We start from the raw sequence: 25,137 nt of genomic DNA, 5'->3' as shown, positions 1-25,137 counted from the left end.
GCGACTACCGACGGAAATTTGCAAGTAGCCTTACCCAGAGGTTAGCACTCGGCAGCATGATGGTGCAGTGGTTAGCACTGCTGGTGTCCTGGGTTCAGCTCTGAAGGCAATGAGATTCCTCCTGTCAGGTGTATTTTAGAAATGATTAGTAATGACGTCATCATCTCGCGAGATCGCAGCATGGAGCAGTCACCGGAGCGTCGCAAGCGGGAAAGGCCGGTTCTGGATCCGAGGGGCCCACGGACGGTGAGTATATAACGTTTTTTTATTTTATTTTTTATTATTTTTAACATTCATGCCGCATAGGCAGCATGAATAGTAAAAAGTTGGTCACACAGGGTTAATAGCAGCGGTAACGGACTGTATTACACCGTGGCATAACGCGGTCCGTTACCGCTGCCATTAACCCTGTGTGAGCGGTGAGGTGTTTGCGGGCGCCGGGCAGTGAGTGCGGGGAGTAAGGAGCGGCCATTTTCTTTCGGACTGTGCGCGTCGCTGATTGGTTGCGGCAGCCATGACAGGCAGCTGCCGAGACCAATCAGCGAATGAATAACCGCGACAGACAGACACACAGAAAGAAGGAAGTACCCTTAAGGCCCCGTCTCACATAGCGAGATCGCTAGCGAGATCGCTGCTGAGTCACAAGTTTTGTGACGCAACAGCGACCTCCATAGCGATCTCGCTATGTGTGACACGTACCAGCGATCAGGCCCCTGCTGCGAGATCGCTGGTCGTGTCGGAATGGCCTGGACCTTTTTTTGGTCGTTGAGGCCCCGCTGACATTGCTGAATCGGTGTGTGTGACACCGATCCAGCGATGTCTTCACTGGTAACCAGGGTAAACATCGGGTTACTAAGCGCAGGGCCGCGCTTAGTAACCCGATGTTTACCCTGGTTACCAAAAAAAACAAACAATACATACTCGCCTTCTGATGTCCGTCAGGTCCCTTGCCCGTCTGCTTCCTGCTCTCACTGACTCCCGGCCGTACAGTGAGAAGTGAGAGCACAGCAGTGACGTCACCGCTGCGCTCTGCTCTCAGTGTACGGCGGCTCAGTCAGAGCAGGAAGCAGACGGCAAGGGACCTGGACACCGAAAGGCGAGTATGTAGTGTTTGTTTTTTTTGGTAACCAGGGTAAACATCGGGTTACTAAGCGCGGCCCTGCGCTTAGTAACCCGATGTTTACCCTGGTTACCCGGGTGCTGCAGGGGGACTTCGGCATCGTTGAAGACAGTTTCAACGATGCCGAAGTCGTTCCCCTGATCGTTGGTCGCTGGAGAGAGCGGTCTGTGTGACAGCTCCCCAGCGACCACACAGCGACTTACCAACGATCACGGCCAGGTCGTATCGCTGGTCGTGATCGTTGGTAAATCGCTTAGTGAGACGGGGCCTTTAGACAATTATATAGTAGATGATTGTGTATGCTGGTTTCCTCTGTGGGTGACCTGTAGGTGTCCTCTGGTCTGGTTGTTTCCTCTGCGGCTGTCCTCCAGGGTGACCTCTGGATGTTTCTGTTTCCTCTGTGGGTGTCCTCTGGATGTGACCTCTGGGTGTTTCCTCTGTGGGTGTCCTCTGGATTTGACCTCTAGTTGTTTCCTTTGTGGGTGTCCTCTGGATGTGACCTCTGGGTGTTTCCTCTGTGGTTGTCCTCTGGATGTGACCTCTCTGTTTCCTCTGTGGGTGTCCTCTGGATTTGACCTCTGGTTGTTTACTTTGTGGGTGTCCTCTGGATTTGACCTCTGGTTGTTTCCTCCGTGGGTGTCCTCTGGATGTGACCTCTCGGTGTTTCCTCTGTGGTTGTCCTCTGTATGTGACCTCTGGGTCTTTCCCTCTGTAGGTGACCTCTGGGTGTTTCCTCTGTGGGTGTCCTCTGGATTTGACCTCTGGTTGCTTCCTCTGTGGGTGTCCTCTGGTTGTTTCCTCTGTGGGTGTCCTCTGGGTGTTTCCTCTGTGGGTGTCCTCTGGATTTGACCTCTGGGTGTTTCCTCTGGGGATGACCATGGATGCAGATCTGTGTGACTGGTGGGAGTCACTGGTTTGGGATGGACACAGGAGGTCCTGGCACCGCTAATTACAAGGTAGAGCTGGAGATATTTAGTAGTTTGCGGGGCTGAGCGCCCCTTTTCCTCTCTCCTTCGTGGCCCCCTCTCCAGCTCCAGTGACCCCTCAGTTCGTTGGCGGATGAATTTGTTTCTGTTTTTCTCGCTCGAGAGCGGCCGCAGCCAATTACCAGCAGCTACATCTTGCGCAACAAATCCGAGCGTCTGTTCACCAGGGAGGGAATGTGGCGTCCAGAACAGACAAAACGGGAGAAAAAAATGAGTCAACAAGTCGCTTCTCTGTGTGGTGGGGACTCCGGAGCTGCTCCTCAGTATTCATGTCCATCATACAGCGCCACCATTCCTCATGGTCGTACTTGGTATTGAAGGGAATGGAGCTGAGCTGTGATACCGCACCCAACCTGCACACATGGGTGGCGCTGTTGAAGGCTGACATTTGTCTTCTAATCCAGGAACAATTCTAGCTTGAAACAGTAGAAAACAGATCCCCACAAGTCCCGTCTTTCCCCGTATACCCCAACAAGTCCAGTCTTCCCTCGTAGACCCCCACAAGTGCCTTCTTCCCCTGGAGATCCCAACAAGTCCCGTCTTTCCCCGTATACCCCAACAAGTCCAGTCTTCCTTCGTAGACCTCCACAAGTGCCTTCTTCCCCTGGAGATCCCCATGTCATGACCATCACAGGGTCTCACAATCCCTGTTATCTAGGGAATGATTGGTTATGCTCATCCTGAGTCTCCTGGTTCAGGACTCGATGCGAGTCCTGCCATTCTCTGTGGCAGTTGATTGCCCCCCACGTACCCCGCAATGGTTTCCAGGTGGGATCATAAAGATAACGTGGCTGCGGATCTGTGGCGGCTGCAGGAACATGAAGCTGAGTGCAGATCACAGGCGGAGAGGCCGCAGGATTTCTACATGGAGTCGTCGCGAATTACGAAGATTTAATGGACGTCTGATCATAACATCGTCTGTCTCTTATCAGCAGTACGTGGACCGGGGGTCCATATGTGATCACATTACCCGAGTGACGTCACCAGACCCCCGACATACAGGAGGTGAGGCTACATAGGGGTATCTAATTCTGTGTGTTACGGTCTGCTGAGCCATGTATCTAATCATATGTGATACTGACTGCTGAGCCGTGTATCTAATCCTCTCCTATGTGATACTGACTGCTGAGCCATGTATTTAATCCTCTAGTGTGATACATCGGCTGAGCCGTGTATCTAATCCTCTTGTACGATACATCCGCAGAGCCATGTATCTAATACTCTGGTGGGATACGTCCGCTGAACTATGTATCTAATCCTCTCCTGTGATAAATCCGCTGAGCTGTGTATCTAATCCTCTGGTGCGATACATCCGCTGAGCCGTGTTCAGGATCGTTTCTCATTTTTCAGGGTTATTTTCTACATTTGATGAGCAGAATTATGTGATGTCTCCTCCGGAGCAGCGAGAGCGGGTTCCCAGGGGGCTTCTAATTAATATCTGGCTGGAATGTATCACACGATATTGAACATTTGTGGGGGCTTGCGCTGTCATAAATCTGGTGGAGACTCTGCTGTCTGGCGGCTCTAATGAGGGTTGTAGTACTTTTCCTCGTAGATTTGCCTCTTGGGGACCTGGGTGACGAGATCGGAGGCAATCATGGCCGCGCTGCTCCTCAGTAATGGGGTACACTGGGCCCTCGGCTCACAGCCCCTCACATGTAGTGTGGCTCCTGGCTGCCCTCTAGTGACCGAACGTCATTTCTACACAGGTGAAGTGATCTGTCCATTGTGGAGCTATAATTTTCTGCAGCCTGTGCTGAGCCTTGTGGTCTCACCTCTGCTGAGCCTTGTGGTCCCCCTGCAGCCCACGTAGTGACATGGGGCTGTATGCTGCAGCTGTGATGGGTTCAGCAGTTCCTTGCTGTGATTTACAAGGCAGCAGTGATGGCCGTGACAAGTCCAGTCTAATAAAAGTGCAGTAAGTGCTCCGCGTAGACCGCAGATGACGCAGGTCGATGCTCCTCGCGCCGCCCGTGTTCTGCCTGTTTACACCATGCGGGCCCCAGCTGTGGATCAGGTGCTGCGATACCAAGTATCTGATCCGATTCATTGCAGGCGCTCCATGCTTCTCTGGCTGCCGAGCTCGGCCACATTTTATCCAGCGCGTAGAATGAGACAACTGCGATGTGACGGAAGCGGAGACGTCAGGATTCAAGAAAGGGATTGTACAGAATCCGCCTGGGAAACATTCAGGAACTGCAGCCAGTTTCCAACAAATCCTCATTTCAGGGCTCAGAAGAAATTGGACAAATACACTTTCCCATAAATAAAATGTCTTTGTTTAACCCTTTATAGAGAATCCTTTGCAGCAATGATGGCCTGAAGTCTGGAGGCCATGGACGTCACCATCACTGGTCTCCTCCGGTGTGAGGCTTTGTATAATGACAGCCTGAAGTCTGGAGGCCACGGACGTCACCATCACTGGTCTCCTCCGGTGTGAGGCTTTGTATAATGACGGCCTGAAGTCTGGAGGCCATGGACGTCACCATCACTGGTCTCTTCCGGTGTGAGGCTTTGCATCAATGACGGGCTGGAGGCCATGGATGTCACCATCGCTGGTCTCAACTGTGAGGCTTTGCAGCAATGACGGGCTGAAGTCTGGAGGCCATGGACGTCACCATTGGGCAGCACGGTGGCTCAGTGGTTAGCACTGCAGACTTGCAGTGCTGGAGTCATGGGTTCAAATTCCATCAAGGACAACATCTGCAAGGAGTTTGTATGTTCTCCCCGTGCTTGGTGGGTTTCCTCCGGGTACTCCGGTTTCCTCCCATATTCCAAAAGACATACTGATAGGGAATTTAGATTGTGAGCCCCAACGGGGACAGCGATGATAATGTGTGCAAACTGTAAAGCGCTGCGGAATATGTTAGCGCTATATAAAGAGATTATTATTATTATCGCTGGTCTCTGGTATGAGGCTTTGCCGCCTTTACTGCAGTCACTTCAGTTCTCGCTCGTTTGTGGCTCTTTCTGCCTTCAGTTTTGTCTTCAGTCGGTGAAATGCTGCTCGATGGACTGAGATCTGGTGAGGACTTGGCCATTGCAGAATATTCCACTTCGTTGCTTTCGCAGGATGTTTTGGGCGATTGTCCATCTGTCCTGTGAATTTCAACCTTGCTGGATTTGGTTGAATGTGAGCAGAGAGTCTCGCCCTGTACACACAGGATTAATCCGGCTGCTTCTGTCTTCAGTCACATCAATAGATACTAGTGACCTGGTGCCATTGGAAGCCATGCATGCCCGCACCATCACACCACCTCCACCATGTGTTACACAGGATGTGATGTGCCGAGGATCAGGAGACGCTCCAAGCCTTCTCCAGACTTTCTTCTTCCCATCATACTGGAACAGGTTGATCTTAGTTTTGCTTCTCCAGAACTGGGCGGCTTTTTTTTTTAGATGATTATTTGGCAAAGTCTAATCTGTCCTTTCTGTTTTCAGGCTGATGAATGGTTTGCATCTTGTGCTGAACACTCTGTACCTGCTCTCATGAAGTCTTCTCTATATGGTGGACTTGGATACTGAAACCCCGACTTCCCAAGAGTGTTCTTCACTTGGGGGATGTCGTGAAAAAAGTTTTTCTTCATCATGGGAAGGATTCTGCGATCATCCACCACTGCTGTCTTCCGGGGTCATCCAAGCCCTTTTCAGATCCTGAGCTCACATGGCAGCACTCTTTTTGCAAAATGTACCAAACTTCTGATTTAGCGGTTCCTTACATTTCTGCAGTTTCTGATGGATTTATTCTTATTTTTTTTCAGCCTAATGATGGTCTGTTTCTCCTCCATTGAGAACCTCTCTGACCGCATGTTGTGGGTTCACAGCAACAGCTTCTAAATGCAAATGTTGCATCTGAAATCAGCTCCAGACCTTTTACCTGCTTAATTGCTAATGGATTAACGAGGGAAAAGCCAATGAAGCCCATTAATAAGCTTTTGAGATAATTGTCCAATTACTTTTGGTCACTTTAAAAAGAGGCAGCGCCTTGTTACAGAGCTGTAATTCGTAAACCCTTCCCCCAATCAGGATATGAATCCCTCAGATTAAGGGTGTAGCCGGACTGGCTGTCTGCTCTCCTGACTCAAGTGTGACGGCTGCACAGAAATACATGGTCAGGAGAGCCGACAGCCAGTCCGAAGGTTGTGATGTGATCCTCGCACAAGTACTGCGGCCGTCTGACTGCACCCTAAAGCGGAGTGTTGCATTGTTAAACCCAGATTGATTATAAGACAGGATCTGGAATATGTTTTGGCAAACAGGTAAAATGGCAAAACTTGTGTCACCGTCCCAATATTTCTGGGCCTCACGTATAAATTCCCAGCTCTGTCTTACTGCTCTGTGATTTTCAGTCTTCGCTGCAGTCTGTCATTCTATTCTTGAAAAAGGAGGCTGAGCAGACACTGTGCACACCCCCCCCCCCAGTGGGAGGATTATAGTGTCCAGTAAGGGTCAGTTCACATTTTATTTTCACCTTCCATTTGGTGTATGCGCTGGCCACGCTTGTGCCGATGATTCCCTGAACCCAGCATTTGCCGGCAGGTATCTTGCGCCGGGTGCCATATACCGACCCCATTATTGTATAGGGTGTCTGTTGGGCATTGTTGTGCAGGGGACATATTACACTGTGCAGTAGGTTTTCTCGTCTCGGTAAGTCGCTGTGCGTCTGTATATCAGTATACTGGGCAGCACTGCTGACGTCTCGCCTGATGCGGCTCCCCTCACTGTCCGCAGTGACTGCAGCGCTCTATGAGATGAGCAATGGCGTCTCCTGAGAATCTGTCACCGGGATCTGCGCTGAGGATGACGCTTCCAAGACATTGGACGGAGGTTCCGGGACGGTGTCAGCGCCTGGAGGTCCGCAGCTACTGTCCCACATTGGGTTGGGACTAGAGCTCTGCTCACAGGAGTCTGCAGCTCTGGATGTGACCAGAGTACAAGACTATATATCGGTGGACACTCAATGACCTGCGCCGCAACCACTGAGGCGCCGCAACCACCGAGGCGCTGCAAGCACAGAGCAGCAACCACTGAGCGGCCGTAAGCACAGAGCAGCAACCACTGAGGCGCCGCAAGGATAGAGCAGCAACCACTGAGGGGCTGCAAGCACAGAGCAGCAACCACTGAGGCGCCGCAAGCACAGAGCAGCAACCACTGAGGCGCCACAACCACCGAGGCGCTGCAAGCACAGAGCAGCAACCACTGAGGCGCTGCAAGCACAGAGCAGCAACCACTGAGGCGCTGCAAGCACAGAGCAGCAACCACTGAGGCGATGCAAGCACAGAGCAGCAACCACTGAGGAGCCGCAAGCACAGAGCAGCAACCACTGAGGCTCAACCACTGAGCGCAGAGTCGCTCTGGTTTCCTACTCCTGTGTCCCTCACTATTTAAGATCTCTGCTTGCTGTCAGTGAATGGTGCCAATCACAGTTTGCATTGGTAGTCCTGTCACTCAGCTGAGGGTTTGTTACAGTTGTCTCCAGTCTAGACAATGCTTTAAACAGGGCTGACTGTGCTGTGCCATTGGCGCTGATACATTGTAGCGAGGCCACAGCTGCGCCATAGGTTGGGTAGTGAGCCAGCGATCGCCCGCGCAGGGCAGAGTCCGAGGCCACGGTGTCTTCTCGCTCCTCCTTATCTGATGGAGACTCTGAGACACAATCTTATTACACAATTTCTCAGATTATATTTTAGGGCTGATAATTGGTGGAAAATCTGGACGACTGCTTTAACCCTTCACTCTCCGGCGCTATGTAACGTACAGCTTGTCCTCGAGCCGTGAACTTCGTTATGGCCTGTGGATGATAACAGAGAGCAGTAGCTTGCTTATAACATCACAGAAGAGCGATGATTCTACAGAGGCTGAAAATCCCTCGCAGCTGAGGGTTTGTTACCATTGAATCCAGTGTAGACAATCTCTGTGCGTGGACTTCAGACTGACACATTGTAACAAAGCATCAGGACTGGAGAAAGATCAGTGCTGCTGGCTTAGCACACAGAGGGTTGTCTGCGCTGACACACTGTGACAGAACGTCAGCCGTGAGATGCGGAGGACTTTGCTCCTGGAGGACAGTTGGGGCCCGTCTGAGTATGGTGACGTGACCCGTCAGTAAATGTCTCGGTGCAGGTGACAGTGATTGGTGAAGGCTTATCTGCATGTGATTGACACATGTGACTGCGGCTGCTGCGCCGCCTCCGGTCACCGCACTTCTGATCATTGATTTTCTGCAGCTTTGCTCGGGCGAGGAGGGGGCAACGCGGGTGATTGGCAGTCGGGCCGCTGGCACCAGTGACCTGCTCCTGTGCACAGATCCCAATAATGAAGCTTTGTGAGGGAATTATGGACATGGAATTACCAGATTACTCTGAGACCCTGGACTCCACGTACACCATGCTGGAATTCGACAGTATCCGGGTGCTGCCGACTAACGCAGGTGAGATCAAAGGTCCGAAAGTGCAGGGACTTGCCATGATCAGGCCTGGACGGGGCGTGCTGGGATGTGTAGACCCCCGTGATGGCCAAATATAAGCAGTTGTATCTATCCAGTGTATTATCCTGTGTAGTCGCCGATCATTGCTCGGCTCACGGGCAGAGATTTCCTGCGCTCCCGCGGACTTCAGTAGGGGTAGAATTTGGCCAATTCAGGTCTCGGGGGGGGGGGGGTGGTGGTTCAGAAGCCGGACCCCCACGTCCTTATTATCTGGAATCTTGTCTCTGTGATTCGTGTGCGGACATTGTAGTATTGGCGACTGTTCAGACACGTGCTCCTGAATTGGGTGTTAATCCCACGGTGAATATTCATGGCACAGAGATCTCGCTTCTTATCTGCAGTAACTAGTGATGAGCGTTCTCTGACAAGGTGTTATCTGAGCATGCTCTTGTGCTCGCTGGGGGTCTTCGGCATGCTCCAATAATATGTTGGCGTCCCCACGGCTCAGCCACAACTCATCGTGCACCAGTATCAGATTCCTGCTCTCCGGGGATTGCGTAGCATTGGGTGACATCTTCTCTTTAGCGTTTTTTGCAGCTGACGTCTTGCACATTCTATCACATAGATGACATAAAAACCTGTAATTTCAGATGTATTTCCCACAGCCCCTGAGGAAGCACAGAGCGAAACGCAGCATAACACAATGATGTAGATTGTGTGTGTGTGTGTGTGTGTGTGTGTGTGTGTGTGTGTGTGTTGGTATGACGAAGTCTCACCAGGTTCTTTATCTTCACTCCCCGGTTATTCTCGCCTCTCATCATCGGGAACAGTTCTCTTATCCTTAACCAGGTATCTTCATCTCTGCAAAATGTTTTAGACTGAAAATAGTATTTCCTTCGCTCCTGGTGCAAAGCATCAAAGGGAAACACGCCGGACTTCAATCCACTTCTATGGAGGCTGCTTTGGCTCAGAAGAGGTCAGCACCCAGCTGTGATCATCCTTCTCCAAACAGCTTTCTTTTAGAAACAAGTTTTGAACCCTTGAGAAAGCCCAACGAGGCGAAACCTGTTCATTGTTTTATCTGATGGGAGGGTATATCCTGTAAGTATAACGTTGCTGCAAAGAAATAAATCGTTGTCAGGATCTGTACAGAGCATTTCTTTGTCTTCCCTGGGTCCACTATTGTAAATTTCCTTGCAATCCACAGAAATCAAAAATAAGGATGGAATAACGCAATAGAGAAGAATTACGGCGTCTGTGGGGCTGAACTGGACCAGGAGGAAAGGAAAGAATAGAGTGAGTATACTAAAGTGTGGAGGGACAAGGATACCAGCTGAACTTCAATAACAACTGCTCCTGGCGAAGAGCGGCGCAAACAACCGGGGCGAAAGTGACCGGGGCAAAGACAACCAGGGCGCTGCTGTGGGAGACAGATTATAGTTATACCAATCAATACGCCTCCCCACTACATCCAAGCCGACAAGTAATGCAATTCACCAGAAATCTGCCATATCTTGTGATACTCACCTAAAACATCCATTTGGGAACCGCCAGGTGCTGGTGATAAATGAAGCTTTTTCTTGTATAGACAAGCAGATTAAATGTGTTGCATTATATGTTAAGAAAACGTATATCTCCAGAGAGATCCAAGCTTCAGATACTGGTAGCTCTGTAGAAACTGTTTGGGTAAGAATACAAGGAGAGAAGATCAGAAAGGACACTATTATAGGCGTTTACTCTAGGCAACCTGGTCAGACTGAAGATATGGAGGAACGCTTTACATTAGATGTCTCTGATCTCAAACAGTACGACATAGTAATCATGGGAGATTTTAACTATCCACATATTCGTTGGGAATCTCTCTCAAACAAAAGTACTGGGTACAGAAAATTCTTATCTTCTCTTGCTGACAACTATCATTCAAAAATAAGAATAGAAAACAAGAGGATCTGCAATCTTGGACCTAATTCTTACCAACAGGGAGAAAATGGTTGAGGAAGTAAAGGTGGCTGGGAATTTAGGAGGCAGAGATCATGATATCCTTAAATTTTGGATTCAAGAGGAGAAGACCTGCCTGCGAGGACTCAGACTTTAAGGTTGGACTTCAGAAAGGCAGATTTTAATGGACTCAGGAGGGTAGGAAAGATCCAAAGGCCAGATGTCCTAAAGGACAGAAATGTTCAAAAAGGATGGGAGATTTTACCAAATGAAATTCTCACCGCACAATCGGTAACAATCCCGAAAAGAAGGAAGAATTGGAGTCATTTAAAGAGACCAGGAAGGATGAACACAGAACTTATCACTTGTTAAAAAGAAATGTATATTAAATGGAAAGAGGGACATATCTAAAGAAGAATATAATGCTATCTGCAGAGCAAGAGTTAGAAGAGCTAAAGCCAGTAATGAAGTGAGGCTTGAAAGGGAGAGCAAAAGTGACAAAAAATATTTTGGAGGCATGTCAAAAGCAAAAGAAAAGTCAAAGATGCTATAGGATTTTTACAGGATGAAAAGGGTTAAGCGGTCAGAAATGATGTTGAGAAGCCAAAGTTTTACATTCCTATTTTTCATCGGTGTTCTCTAAGAAAGCAAATGTAACATCAACAGATCTTCACGGTGCTATCGAAGGAATAAAAGAATCCACACGATCCGTAAACAGAGAGATGGTGAGGGAACACTTCGCTAATTTACATCTCCTGGTCCAGATTAACTACATGCTAGGGTACTAAAAGAAAAACTAGCCAGAATCTTTGAAAAATCCTGTAGAACAGAAGAAGTCCCAGAAGATTGGAAAATGGCAAATGTTGTCCCTACCTTCAAAAGAGGAAAGACGACGGAGCCAGGAAATTACAGACCAGTGAGCCTTACTTCTATACCAGGAATTTGCAGGCCAGTGAGCCTTACTTCTATATTAGAAAATTACAGGCCACTGAGCCTTACTTCTATACCAGGAATTTGCAGTGAGCCTTACTTCTCTACCAGGGAAGATCTGTGAACAAATTATTACACAGCATGTATGTAATAAGTACTTGAATACGCATACAGTCCAGAGCCAGCATGGGTTTGTAGCAAACAAGTCATGCTAATCTAATCTCCTCTGATGGAGTCACTGACATGTTGGATCAGGGAAATGCAGTAAATATAGTACATCTCGACTTCAGCAAAGCATTTAATAAAGTATCTCATACTATCCTTATTGAAAAAATGACTATTGAAACTATGGAAAGGAGAAGGCTATGGTTAGGTGCATTCATAACTGGCTTAGTGATTATACTCAATGAGTGGTGATAAATGGATGCTCATCCAATTGGAAGAGTGTTACAATTGGGGTACCACAAGGCTCTGTCCTGGCACCAGTGTTGTTCAACATTTTTATAAATGATCTAGATAAGGGAACTGAAGGTAAACTGATCAAATTTGCAGACGATGCAAAGCTAGGAGAGATAGCAAACACTAGAAAAGACAGAGAAAGGATTCAGAAGGACCTAGATAAGCTTGAACAATGGGAAGTGACTAGTAGAATGAGATTTAGCCGGGAGAAACGCAAGATTCTACATCTGGGCAAGAAAAATGAAAAATACATCTACAGAATGGGAGGAAAAGAACTAAGCAACAGCACGTGTGACAAAGACTTGGGTATACTAATAGATCACAGACTGCACGAGTCAACAGTGTGATGCAGCAGCAAAAAAAAGGCAATCACAGTTCTAGGATGTATTAAGAGAAGCAGAGTCTAGACTTAATAGCCATTTACAAATATCTGAGGGACTGTCACATTGTAGAGGAATCATCATTCTCATTTACACATGGAAACACGAGAAGCAATGGGATGAAACAAAGGGAGACGATACAGATTAGATATTAGAAAAAAAAATTGACAGTGGAGGGTGATCAATGAGTGGAACAGGCGACCACGAGTGGTGGTGAGTTCTCCTTCAATGGAAGTCTTCACACAGAGGCTGGACAGACATCTGTCTGAGAGGGTTTAGTGACTTCTGCATTCATCAGGGGGATGGACACCAGGACCCCGGGGGCCCCTTCCAACTCTAACATTCTAGGATTCTATGACTGTCTCCTATTGATTTTCCTCCTTTTGCCATATAGCCAATATCACAGATTTGTTCTAAAACCTGATATTTTTCCATTTGTATACAGGAGAAGTTTTACCATTTTGAGATTTTTCTCCTAATTTTAATCTTTTAAACCACAAATACTTCTGGCAGTTTACTTTGTACGATTCACTCTGCATTAGACAATATCCATTTTTTTTATATTCGCATCTATCATTAATACTTTTACACTGGTCAGAAAAAAAACCCCCTTCATCTGACCAAGCCTTCTTATGGAAACGTGGGAGAACTATTGGGATCGACCAAACAATATATAGGGGATGCAAGATATTTATCTGCAAAATAATATTGCCCGACACTGGCTGCACATAATCAGAAATCTGAGCTACATAATATGCTAATTCCAAAAAAGTAATTTGTAAATGATCTGTTACTGCCGGAAATCACCACTAGGGGGAGCTCCCTGTATACAGAGATACATGAGATCCTGTCTGCAGCCACCACTAGAGGGAGCTCCCTGTATACAGAGATACATGATAAGATCCTGTCTTCAGCTGCCACTAGGGGGTGCTCCCTGTATACAGAGATACATGATAAGATCTGGTCTGCAGCCACCACTAGGGGAGCTCCCTGTATACAGAGATACATGATAAGATCCTGTCTGCAGCCACCACTAGGGAGAGCTCCCTGTATAGAGATACGTAAAAAGAGCCTGTCTGCAGTCACCACTAGGGGGAGCTCCCTGTATACAGATTTACATGATAAGATCCTGTCTGCAGTCACCACTAGGGGGAGCTCCCTGTATACAGAGATACATGATAAGATCCTGTCTGCAGCCACCACTAGGGGGAACTCCCTGTATACAGAGCTACATGATACGATCCTGTCTGCAGCCACCACTAGTGGGAGATCCCTGTATACAGAGATACATGATAAGATCCGGTCTGCAGCCACCACTAAGGGGAGCTCCCTGTATACAGAGACACGTAAAAAGAGCCTGTCTGCAGTCACCACTAGGGGGAGCCTCCTGTATACAGAGATACATGATAAGATCCTGTCTGCAGCCACCAATAGGGGGAGCTCCCTGTATACAGACATACATGATAAGATCCTGTCTGCAGCCACCACTAAGGGGAGCTCCCTGTATACAGAGATACGTAAAAAGAGTCTGTCTGCAGTCACCACTAGGGGGAGCTCCCTGTATACAGAGATACAGAATAAGATCCTGCCTGCAGCCACCACTGGGGGGAGCGCCATGTATACAGAGATACATGATAAGATCCTGTCTGCAGCCACCACTAGGGGGAGCTCCCTGTAATTTATTCTACATTTTCTGACATCAGATAGTAGCGGGGTCTCAGGTGATAGGGTCCCTGATCACTAGGGGGGATCTGGTGCTCTTATTCTTATGTGGGTCTCAGCGGTTGGACCCTGGCTAGTCTATGACTCTGGGTGGCGCCCCCTATAGATGGTGGACGTGGAGGATAGAAGCATGTTGTGTAATGTGAGTAAATACATGACAGATAGCGGTGGAGGTGATGGGTGGTGTGCGGGGTCAGGCTCATTGCTGCGAGGTCACGTTCCTTTGTATTATTTGCGGTGGGGTTAATCAGTCACGTATTTGCGGCCGTCTCGTAGAGAATATCAGATGTATAAGAGGCGTCGCGGGACAGCGGAAATCCGAGCAGAAAATGGCGCAAGTAAGAGTACAAGGCCGATAGACCCTCCGATCACCTGGTTTTCAAAATTCTCTGCAGTGAAGAGGTCTCACAACAGGTCAGAGGTCATCAGCGCCATTCCTCCGAGTGGGGCTCATTCACACGAGAGGTCAGAGTACAGACAGCAGAGGTCCCCCTGGGCTCTGTGGGTACGGGGGCCCTTTATGGATTGTGCGCATCGGCCCAGGGACTCTCGTTTTAGGGTCCACCGGCCTGAAATCTCACTCCCCAGTATGGGCTGCACTGTCCCGGGACCCCTTTCTCCTGTATAGGATGTCCTGCCCGTGGCCTCTCTCCCCAGTATGTGGTCCAATGGCCTGGGGCCCCTCTCCTGAGTATGTGGTCCACAGGTCTGGGGCCCCTCTTCCCAGTATGGGGTACACTGGCCTGGGACCCCTTTCACCTGAACGGGGTACACCGCCTGGGGCTCCTCTCCTCTGTATGGGGTGCACCATCCCCGGGCCCCTTTTCCTTGTATGGGGTGCATCGTTCCAGGGCCCCTTTCCCCCGTATGGGGTGCACAGTCCCAGGGCCCCTCTCCCCTGTATGGGGTGCACTGCCCCAGGGCCCTTCTGCCCTGTATGGGGTGCACCGCCCCAGGGCCCCTTTCCCCTCTATGGGGTGCACCGCCCCGGGGCCCCTTTCCCCTCTATGGGGTGCACCGCCCCGGGGCCCCTTTCCCCTCTATGGGGTGCAATGCCCCCAGAGCCCCTTTCCCCTCTTTGGGGTGCACCGCCCTCAGGGCCCCTTTCCCCTATATGGAGTGCCCAGCCTGTGGCCCCTCTCCCCAGTATGGGGTGCACCACCCTCAGGGCCCCTTTCCCCTGTATGGGGTGCAACGCCCTCAGGGCCCCTTTCCCCTGTATGGGGTGCACCGCCCCTGGGCCCATTTCCCCTATATGGAGTGCCCTGCCTGTGGCCCCTCTCCCCAGTATGGGGTGCACTGGCCTGGGGCCCATTTCTTAACCCCGGGAGGGGTCTCTGGCACACAGTAGGGGCTGACATGGCGGCTGAGGCCCGTTTTTCGTGCCCTCTCCTCCCGTGGGCGCCGATGTCTCCAAGATCTGTGACCTTTGATGCCATTAGTTGCATTTATGGCGTTCGGATCTTAATTGCGCCATAAAACTGCAGATTTCTCCCCGGAGATCTGAAGGGTCCCGTCCCAGGCGTAGGACGGAACGTTCCCCAGAATGCACTGCGCCCACCATTATCTGAAGGTTTCTCCTGGTTAAAGGGCCGGCGCAGAGAAGTAGGTCTAGTGATATCTCTGCTTGCAGCCAGTGAACAGCTGATCTTGATGGTGAGAGAGCGCCCTCCCGTGGCCACGGGATGTCACCGCCGCCCGTCACCTGTCCTGTAGATTAGGGAGGAGTCCGGAGTGGAGGATATAGGGGAACAGATTGCTGCATTTTCTATCTCATTGAGTCTCCCTCTTTTCCTGCTATCACTCTCTGGTGTCTGCCACTTCTTGGTTTTTCAGTGTCATGGGGGGGTGCGGAGTTGTATTACATGGCGGCGTCTCAGGAGGTAGGACAAGGAATAATATCTTCTCAGTCTCCAGCACGAATACAACACCCATTCTGCATGGACGGCCTGGAGCAGGGGCTGGTGTTGGATTCTGGGGGGCAGCGCGGTGCAAACATGCAATCCTCTCCAAGATGCTCCCTCAGCATGTAACGCTGTCTGTTTTCACCTGCAGAGATAATAGCGGTGGAGTCGGGGAGCCCGGGGCCCCTTAGCACCGGCGTCAGCTCTTTGTGCGCCATTTGTGGAGACCGAGCTACAGGGAAGCACTACGGGGCATCCAGCTGTGATGGCTGCAAAGGGTTTTTCCGAAGAAGCGTCCGCAAGAATCACATGTACGCTTGCAGGTAACGTCCTCATTAACATTGCTGAAATACTCTGTGCTGCACCAGGGCATTCTCAATCTGTGACATCCCACTAACCCAGCACCCTCCACGCCTGAAATACTCTGTGCCGAGACACATTTCTCTCCTTTAATGCTCTGCGCTGCTGTGGACACTGCTTCTTCCCCATGTTCAGAGCTGTGACCGCTGTTTCCAGGTCCTCCCAGTACATCCGCGGCCGCCGCAGACTCAGGGGGCAGAAGTGGAAATCGCTTGTGCGTTTTTATTCCCAGAGGAGAAAACTACAATAAAATCCTGGAACATTGTCCCAAAGCTGAAATCTCACAGCAGAGGGTTTGTTACAGTTGTATCCAGTCTAGGAACCGTGTGATAGTTTGTTACAATGTATCAGTCTTTTATCAGCAGAGGACACAGCTCACAGAGGCTCGTCAACACCGAATATAATGTAACAAACCCTCAGCTGTGAAGTATGAATGGGCTCATTCCCTGCAACGTGGAAAGCTGCAGTCTGCTCCCAGAGGGCCGCATCTGGAGCAGTTTTCACGTGGATGCTCACCTCGCAGTCCCTTGCTCACATTCACGAGGATGCTCATCTCGCAGCCCCTCGGCCAAATTCACGAGGATCCTCGGCTCGCCGCCCCTCGCTCACATTCACGCAGATGCTCACCTAATTCACGCGGATGCTCACCTCGCCCACATTCACGCAGATGCTCTCCTCGCAGCCCCTCGCCCACATTCACGCGGATCTTCACCTCGCAGCCCCTCGCCCACATTCACGCGGATGCTTACCTCGCCACCCCTTGGCCACATTAACGCAGATGCTCACCTCGCCGCCCCTCGGCCACATTCACGCGGATCCTCACCTCGCAGCCCCTCGCCCACATTCACATGGATCCTCGGCTCGCAGCCCCTCGCCCACATTCACATGGATCCTCGGCTCGCAGCCCCTCGCCCACATTCAGCAGATGCTCACCTCGCAGCCCCTCACCCACATTCACGCGGATCCTCACCTCGCAGCCCCTCGCCCACATTCACGCCGATCCTCACCTCGCAGCCCCTCGCCCACATTCACACGGATCCTCGGCTCGCAGCCCCTCGCCCACATTCATGCGGATGCTCACCTCGCAGCCCCTCACCCACATTCACACGGATCCTCGGCTCGCAGCCCCTCGCCCACATTCATGCGGATGCTCACCTCGCAGCCCCTCACCCACATTCACGCAGATCCTCACCTCGCAGCCCCTCGGCCACATTCACGTGGATCCTCTTCTTGCAGCCCATCGCCCACATACACGCAGGGCCATATCTCAGCCCCCTCCCCTGCGGTGCCGTACCTCAGCCGTTGCCTCTCTCCCGCAGGTTCAGCAGACAGTGTGTGGTGGACAAGGATAAGCGGAATCAGTGCCGTTATTGTCGTCTGCGGAAATGTTTCCGAGTCGGAATGAAGAAGGAAGGTTTGTAGGAGTCGCATGCTCACGGCCGGAGTGCGGCCCCAGGGCTTTTTTTTAGGAAGCACCCTAAGGAATGACTGGTGACTGGGTACGAGATCAGCGGTGCCTTCTGTCTGTATCACTTACATGGGGCTGAGCTACAGTTCCAGACACGACCACAGACAGGATGGGAGAGCTGTCACTAGTCCCATCATCTACTGCAGAGACTGCGGCTCTACAGGACGACGTCCACACTGCTCACAGCTGAGGGTTTGTGACAAATCTCGAGCCACTAATCTCCGAGCATAGTCTGCACAGGGCACAACTGTAACAAACCCTCAGCTGTGAGAAGTAGAAGGGTCGTTCTAAGCCTGTGTGTATCCTGAGGATAGGGCACCAATATCGGATTTCTGGGGTCCGTAGCCCCCTGCCGATCAGCGCTGTATGGAAAGGATCCGGTTGCCTCGCCGCACTGACACCCCCATTTCGTTAGGACTCATTACTGGACGTTCACATTCACTGACGGCAAGCAGAGGCCCTGACCAGACTCCTCAGCCGCTGGTGGTGGGGTGCGCCCCCTACCTCGGATATTGGGGGCCTCCTGACAGCACTTACGTTTGTCATTGCAGCTGTACAGAACGAGCGGGATCGGATCAGTACGAGGAGGAGCAGCGGCTTTGAGGACAGCAGCTCCTTGTCCATCAGCATGCTGACCCAGGCGGAGGCCATGACACAGCAGGTGAGGGGGTTACATGGTGCCTGTCCATCCCGAGGTGCAGGGGTTAACGGCGGCTCGCTGGTTTGGTGCCAGTAATTGGCGCGGTGCCTTCAATCTGCTGTCAAATTATCAGAGGTGAAGGAACAGGACCCAAAAGTAAGAAACTGCCCCGCAGGCAGCGCCACCTGCTGGTCCCCGAGGCATGGGCAGTAGTACATGTGTAGATCTGTATTTGCTCCCTGTGACTCGGGGCCGATTAGATGTAGTGATGCCCGGCGTCTCACCCTCTGCCCGTCCTGTCTACAGCTCTCCTGCCTCAGTCCCGGCTCCATGGGTGACATCTCAATGAAGAAAATCGCCACCATCAGCGACGTGTGCGAATCCATGAAGCAGCAGCTCCTCCTGCTGGTCGAGTGGGCGAAGTACATCCCTGCGTTCTGCGAGCTCCCCCTGGACGACCAGGTAACAGGGCCGACAGCTGCCGAATGGTGGTGAAATTACGCCTTCTAGTGGCCAAGGGAGTAACTGGCACCGAGATGACGAAGATCATCAACCGACAGAAAGCGATGTCTGCGGCATCGCACTGATGACATCACACTGCGGTGACTTCTCATCGTACCCTTCTGCTGTCTCCACAGGTGGCGCTGCTGCGGGCACATGCCGGCGCTCATCTCCTGCTGGGTGTCGCCAAGCGCTCGCTCCCGTACAAAGATTTCCTGCTTCTGGGTGAGTCTCCGGTAGCGGCTCCTCTGAACGGGCAGATTCGCCGCTGCTCTTCCATCACTGCTCCGCTGCTGCACTGCCGCTGCTCAGTCACTGCTCCGCCGCTGCTCTTCCGTCACTGCTCCGCTGCTGCTCAGTCACTGTCGCTGCTCTGCCGACAACACTATTAAAATCCAAACAACAGTTTCCAAAGGGCAAAAAGAATGAAAAAAATGTGCTTATACTGGAAAGTTGGGGGTCAAAGCTCAAAACAGGAGGCGTGCCCCAATATAAAAAATAATCCCCATTCCTCTTTCCTACATTTCTTTTCCTGCACTGCTGCATTTTTCCTGCCGAGCTTTTCATATTCCTTCATTGCTGATCTTTCTTGCACTACACTTTCCTCTTCCTTATCCGCTGCACAGACTTTCCTCCTCCTTCGCTGCTGCACAGACTTTCCTCCTCCTTCGCCGCTGCAGACTTTCCTCTTCCTTTGCCGCTGCATAGACTTTGCTCTTCCTCCTCCTTCGCTGCTGCACAGACTTTCCTCTTCCTTCACCTTTGCCGCTGCACACTTTCCTCTTCCTTCACCTTTGCCGCTGCAGACTTTCCTCTTCCTTCACCTTTGCCGCTGCACAGACTTTCCTCTTCCTTCACTTTTGCCGCTGCACAGACTTTCCTCTTCCTTCACTTTTGCCGCTGCACAGACTTTGCTCTTCCTTCACCTTTGCTGCTGCAGACTTTCCTCTTCCTTCACCTTTGCTGCTGCAGACTTTCCTCCTCCTTTGCCGCTGCACAGACCTTCCTCCTCCTTTCCCGCTGCACAGACTTTCCTCGTCTTCATCACACACCGCTTTATCCACTCCTGTTTTCTCTTTTTCCAATTCCTTTAATGCTGCTTTTCCTGGTCCCCCCAGCTTGTCCATGTACAATGGGGTGTATCGGTGTCCTGTCACCCGCTCCTCCATGATTCTTCTCTTGCTCCCTGCAGGTAACGACTTCATTATTCCCATGCAGTGTCCCGAGCAGGAAATCGCCCGTGTGGCGGTGAGGATCCTGGACGAGCTGGTGAAGCCTCTGCGGGAGATCCAGATCGATGACAACGAGTACGGCTGCCTCAAGGCCATTATATTTTTTGATCCCGGTAAGTGACCTGAATGGGGGAGGTGCCAAACCTGCGCAAAGGTCACATGACCTGCGGGGACAGAATCCGCGAGTGTGTGCCGCTTGTGTCTATGGTGCTGACGGCGGCCTCGTCTCTCCGTAGACTGTAAGGGGCTCAGCGACTCCAGTAAGGTGAAGAACATGCGGTTCCAGGTGCAGGTGAACCTAGAAGATTACATCAATGACCGGCAGTACGACTCCAGGGGGCGCTTCAGCGACCTCCTCCTCCTCCTGCCCCCGCTGCAGAGCATCACCTGGCAGATGATCGAGCAGATGCAATTCGCCAAGCTGTTTGGGATGGCGCGGATCGATAGCCTGCTGCAGGAGATGTTACTGGGAGGTAATGATTCACTGGGGGCTCCTGACACCACAATACTGGGGAGATAATGACTACAGGCAGCACCTGGCACCTGATACAATGCATACCAGATACAGGTCAATATCAGTAATGTAAGGGTAGCTGCCTGGAAAGTGCAGGCGCTTTCTAAGATGCTGTATTTAGGAGCGTATCTAATGTTTAGGCGGTGGTGGAAATTTTTTTTGCTGCAATTGTGACAAAAAACAAAACAAAAACAGTTTGCTGTTATGTGTGAAAATCGCAGAATAAATGTTGCAATTTTTCTGTGATTTTTCCCAGGCACTGCAGCCTTAATGCTCACCTTGTGTTGTCGAATATCTAAATATATTTACAGATTTTTGCATTCTTCCCCAAAATACAAAAGCTTAATGCTCACATAAAATCAATACAGATGTTGTAACCCTCAACTTGTCAGACGGCACAATACTTTACTAACATAGCTATGTAACACGCTGTTTATATATACAGCACCAGAACCAACATCAGTACAAGAACACAGCATCAGAACCACAGTCAGGACGTGAATACACCACCAGAACTACCATCATTATAAGAATACATTACCACAACCACCATCAGCACATGATTACATCACCAAAACTAACACCAGTACAGGAAAACACCAGAACCACCATCAGCACGCAACTACATATGCAGAACCATGGTCAGTACATGAAAACATCACAAGAACTAGTGTCAGTATAGGAATACATTACCAGAACCACCATCCATACAAGACTACAGAAACAGAACCACAGTCAATACATGGATACATCACCAAAACTAACGTCAATACAGGAATACTGCTATATAAAAAGGAATATGACTACTATAATACAGCCCCTATGTACAAAAGTGTAACTACTAGAATACTGCCCCTATGTACAAGAATATAACTACTATAATACTGTCCTTATGTGCAAGAAAATAACTACTATAATTCTGTCCCCTATGTATAAGAATATGACGACTAGAATACTGCTCCTATGTACAATATAACTACTATAATACTGCCCCCTATGTACAAGAATATAACTACTATACTGTAATTCTGTCCCCTATGTATAAGAATATAACGACTAGACTACTGCTCCCTATGAACAAGAACCAGACTTCCCATCAGTACACATCTACAGAAGCAAAACCACTGTCAGAACATAAATACACCACCAGAACATGAATACATCACCAGAACTACCATCAGTACAGGAATATATTACTAGAACCACCGTCTGTACACAGCTACAGCACCAGTACCACTGTCAGTACATGACAATATCACCAAAACCATTGTCAGTACAGGAATACATTACCAAAAACACTAGCAGTATGTGAACACCGCACTAAGCTGAATACAGAAATCAATTACAATGTCAGGCCATCTTCCGCCATATACGCTTGTATTGCATGAAACTGCCACTCCGATCATCATGAGACTCAGGACCACACAGGAACCCCAGTACTGACGAGACGCAATCAGCAGCATTATTAAACATTTACACACTGCGCCACCTGCTGGTCATATGATGTCACTACAGGGGGTCCTGCCTCGCTCTATAACCCCTGAATTTCTGTTACAGGGTCAGCGGCAGATGGCGGCCATCATTACCTGCACGCAGCCCCTTCCAGTCTGAGCCTGGAGCTCCTGCCCGCTCACACCATAGCCCCCCAGGACCTTCCATCAGGTGAGTGGGTATATGGCAGCCCCACAATAATAATAGCAACGTCTTACGCCATACTGTCTTGCTGACCCTTCAGCTTCGGTTCTCCTCTTTATAATATCCTGTTTTATTCCTCCACAGAATCTTCTGATCCGTCGCTATCATCCCCATCCATCACCACGGGGGGCGCCATTCCCATCCTGCACTGCACCGTCATCGCCAAGAAAGAAATCTTATAGGATGTGGAGCCGTCATATCCAGGGAGGGATTGTGTCATCTGTGTTTTATGGAAAGGAAAATTGACCCGAACGTCGTAAAAGAGGATGATGGGAGTCGCATCTGATATGTGAACTGTGAATACATGGGAATCAGCCCGATCCCGCCGGAAAATCACCACATTCCTGAGCGGACTCAGAGAGGACTACATACGGTGAGATGGCGGATTTTATTACTCACCGACTGCAACAAGGACTGGACCTGATGATCCATAACCTGAAGAAAAGCAAAGTGCTGACATCAGGAGCTCAGAAGAGAAGCGGTGAAAAAAATCATAAATCAGAAGAAATCGCAGAAGATCTACAGAACATACAGCAGCTAAATCATCACATGCACAAGTGTTTGACCGCACAATGCGAGCGGCACAAAAGCATTAATACCGACACCCCGAGGTGTGCAACCTGCAAAACCAAAGTCTGTCTGCATTAAATATATCTACTCAAAAGAATGAATCCTCACTGTAACCACTATAATACTGCCCCTATGTACAAGAATATAACTACTATAATACTGCCCCTATGTACAAGAATATAACTACTATAATACTGCTCCTATGTACAAGAATATAACTACTATAATACTGCCCCTATGTACAAGAATATAACTACTATAATACTGCCCCTATTTACAAGAATATAACTACTATAATACTGCTCCCTATATACAAGAATATAACTACTATAAGGCTATGTTCACACTTTGCGGGTTTTGCCGCGGATCCGCAGCGGATTTGACACTGCAGATCCGCAGCAGTTTTCCATGCAGGGTAAAGTACAATGTTACCCTATGGAAAACAAAACCCGCTGTGCACATGCTGCGGATTTCCGCAGAAAAAGCCGCGCGGCTTTTCTGCGGAAAAAAAGAAGGAGCATGTCACTTCTTGGTGCAGAATCGCAGCGATTCTGCACCCATAGAAATGCATTGATCCGCTCACTTCCCGCACAAGGCTGTGCCCACGTTGCGGGGAGTTAAGCGGATAATGTGCAGATGGTACCCGGGGTGGAGGAGAGGAGACTCTCCTCCAGGCCCTGGGAACCATATTTTGGTGTAAAAAAAAGAATTAAAATAAAAAACAATGTTATACTCACCTCTCTGCGCTGCCCGCGGCCGTCCGGTCTCAGTTGCTGTGCCGAACAGGACCTGTGGTGACGTCGCGGTCACATGACCGTGATGACGCCGCGGTCACATGACCGTGACGTCACGAAGGTCCTTGTCGGCACAGCCGCTTGCAGCGCCGAGGAGATCGCAACGTCAGAGGGTGAGTATAGCCAATTTTTATTATTTTTTACATTACTATTGATGCTGCATATTGCTGCATATTGCTGCATATGCAGCATCAATAGTACAGGAGTAATCCCGCAGCGGAAACCGCGGAACAAACCGCGATAAATCTGCAGGGATAACCGCAGCGGTTTTGCCCTGCAGATTTATCAATTCCGCTGCGGGATTAACCCGCAGAGGAACCCGCAAAGTGTGAACGTGGCCTAATACTGCTCCTATGCACAAGAATATAACTACTATAATACTGCCCCTATATACAAGAATATAACTACTATAATACTACACCTAGGTACTAGAATATAACTACTATAATACTGCCCCTATGTACAAGAATATAACTACTATAATACTGTCCCTATGTACAAGAATATAACTACTATAATACTGGTCCCTATATACAAGAATATAACTACTATAATACTGCCCCTATGTACAAGAATATAACTACTATAATACTGCTCCTATGTACAAGAATATAACTACTATAATACTGCCCCTATGTACAAGAATATAACTACTATAATACTGCCCCCTATGTACAAGAATATAACTACTATAATACTGCCCCTATATTACTGCTATAATATTGCCCCCTGTATACCGGTATATTCCGGCTATAATACTGCCCCTATATACAGGTGTATTGCGGCTATAATACTGCCCCTGTATACAGGTGTATTCCGGCTATAATACTGCCCCCGTATAGAGGTGTATTACGGCTAGGATACTGCCCCCTGTACACAGGTGTATTACGGCTATAATACTGCCCCTGTATACAGGTATATTCCGGCTATAATACTGCCCCCTGTATACAGGTGTATTACGGCTATAATACTGCCCCTGTACACAGGTGTATTACGGCTATAATACTGTCCCCTATATACAGGTGTATTACAGCTATAATACTGCCCCCTGTATATAGGTGTATTACGGCTATAATACTGCCCCTGTATACAGGTGTATTACGGCTATAATACTGCCCCCTGTATACAGGTGTATTACGGCTATAATACTGCCCCCCCTGTATACAGGTGTATTACGGCTATAATACTGCCCCCCTGTATACAGGTGTATTACGGCTATAATACTGCCCCCTGTATACAAGTGTATTACGGCTATAATACTGCCCCTGTACACAGGTGTATTACGGCTAGGATACTGCCCCCTGTACACAGGTGTATTACGGCTATAATACTGCCCCTGTATACAGGTGTATTACGGCTATAATACTGCCCCTGTATACAGGTGTATTCCGGCTATAATACTGCCCCCTGTATACAGGTGTATTACGGCTATAATACTGCCCCTGTACACAGGTGTATTACGGCTATAATACTGTCCCCTATATACAGGTGTATTAC

The 25,137-nt window shown here is 49.6% G+C and overlaps 1 protein-coding gene across 3 annotated transcripts; it reads left to right on the top strand.

Annotated features, from left to right (window-relative positions):
- Positions 1 to 2,909: 2,909 nt before the first annotated feature.
- Positions 2,910 to 22,943, top strand: LOC143807399 (hepatocyte nuclear factor 4-beta-like). Of its 3 annotated transcripts, none has more exons than XM_077288889.1 (10): positions 2,910 to 3,111; positions 16,018 to 16,189; positions 17,546 to 17,640; positions 18,246 to 18,355; positions 18,641 to 18,796; positions 18,973 to 19,060; positions 20,028 to 20,180; positions 20,304 to 20,540; positions 22,139 to 22,243; positions 22,361 to 22,943. In XM_077288889.1, exons 1-10 carry the CDS (start codon positions 2,925 to 2,927, stop codon positions 22,456 to 22,458), a joined length of 1,401 nt encoding a protein of 466 aa, XP_077145004.1. In that variant the 5' UTR covers positions 2,910 to 2,924; the 3' UTR covers positions 22,459 to 22,943. The 3 variants fall into 3 exon arrangements, with proteins under 3 accessions (XP_077145004.1, XP_077145005.1, XP_077145006.1); XM_077288890.1 differs by lacking the exon at positions 2,910 to 3,111 and adding an exon at positions 7,863 to 8,536; XM_077288891.1 differs by lacking the exon at positions 2,910 to 3,111 and adding an exon at positions 15,788 to 15,845.
- Positions 22,944 to 25,137: the final 2,194 nt, after the last annotated feature.

The sequence above is a fragment of the Ranitomeya variabilis genome, chromosome 2 (genome assembly GCF_051348905.1).
Source record: "Ranitomeya variabilis isolate aRanVar5 chromosome 2, aRanVar5.hap1, whole genome shotgun sequence".
NCBI classification, from domain to species: domain Eukaryota; kingdom Metazoa; phylum Chordata; class Amphibia; order Anura; family Dendrobatidae; genus Ranitomeya; species Ranitomeya variabilis.
The sequence above is the reverse complement of the archived record's forward strand: the minus strand, read 5'-3'. Positions and strand labels throughout refer to the sequence as shown.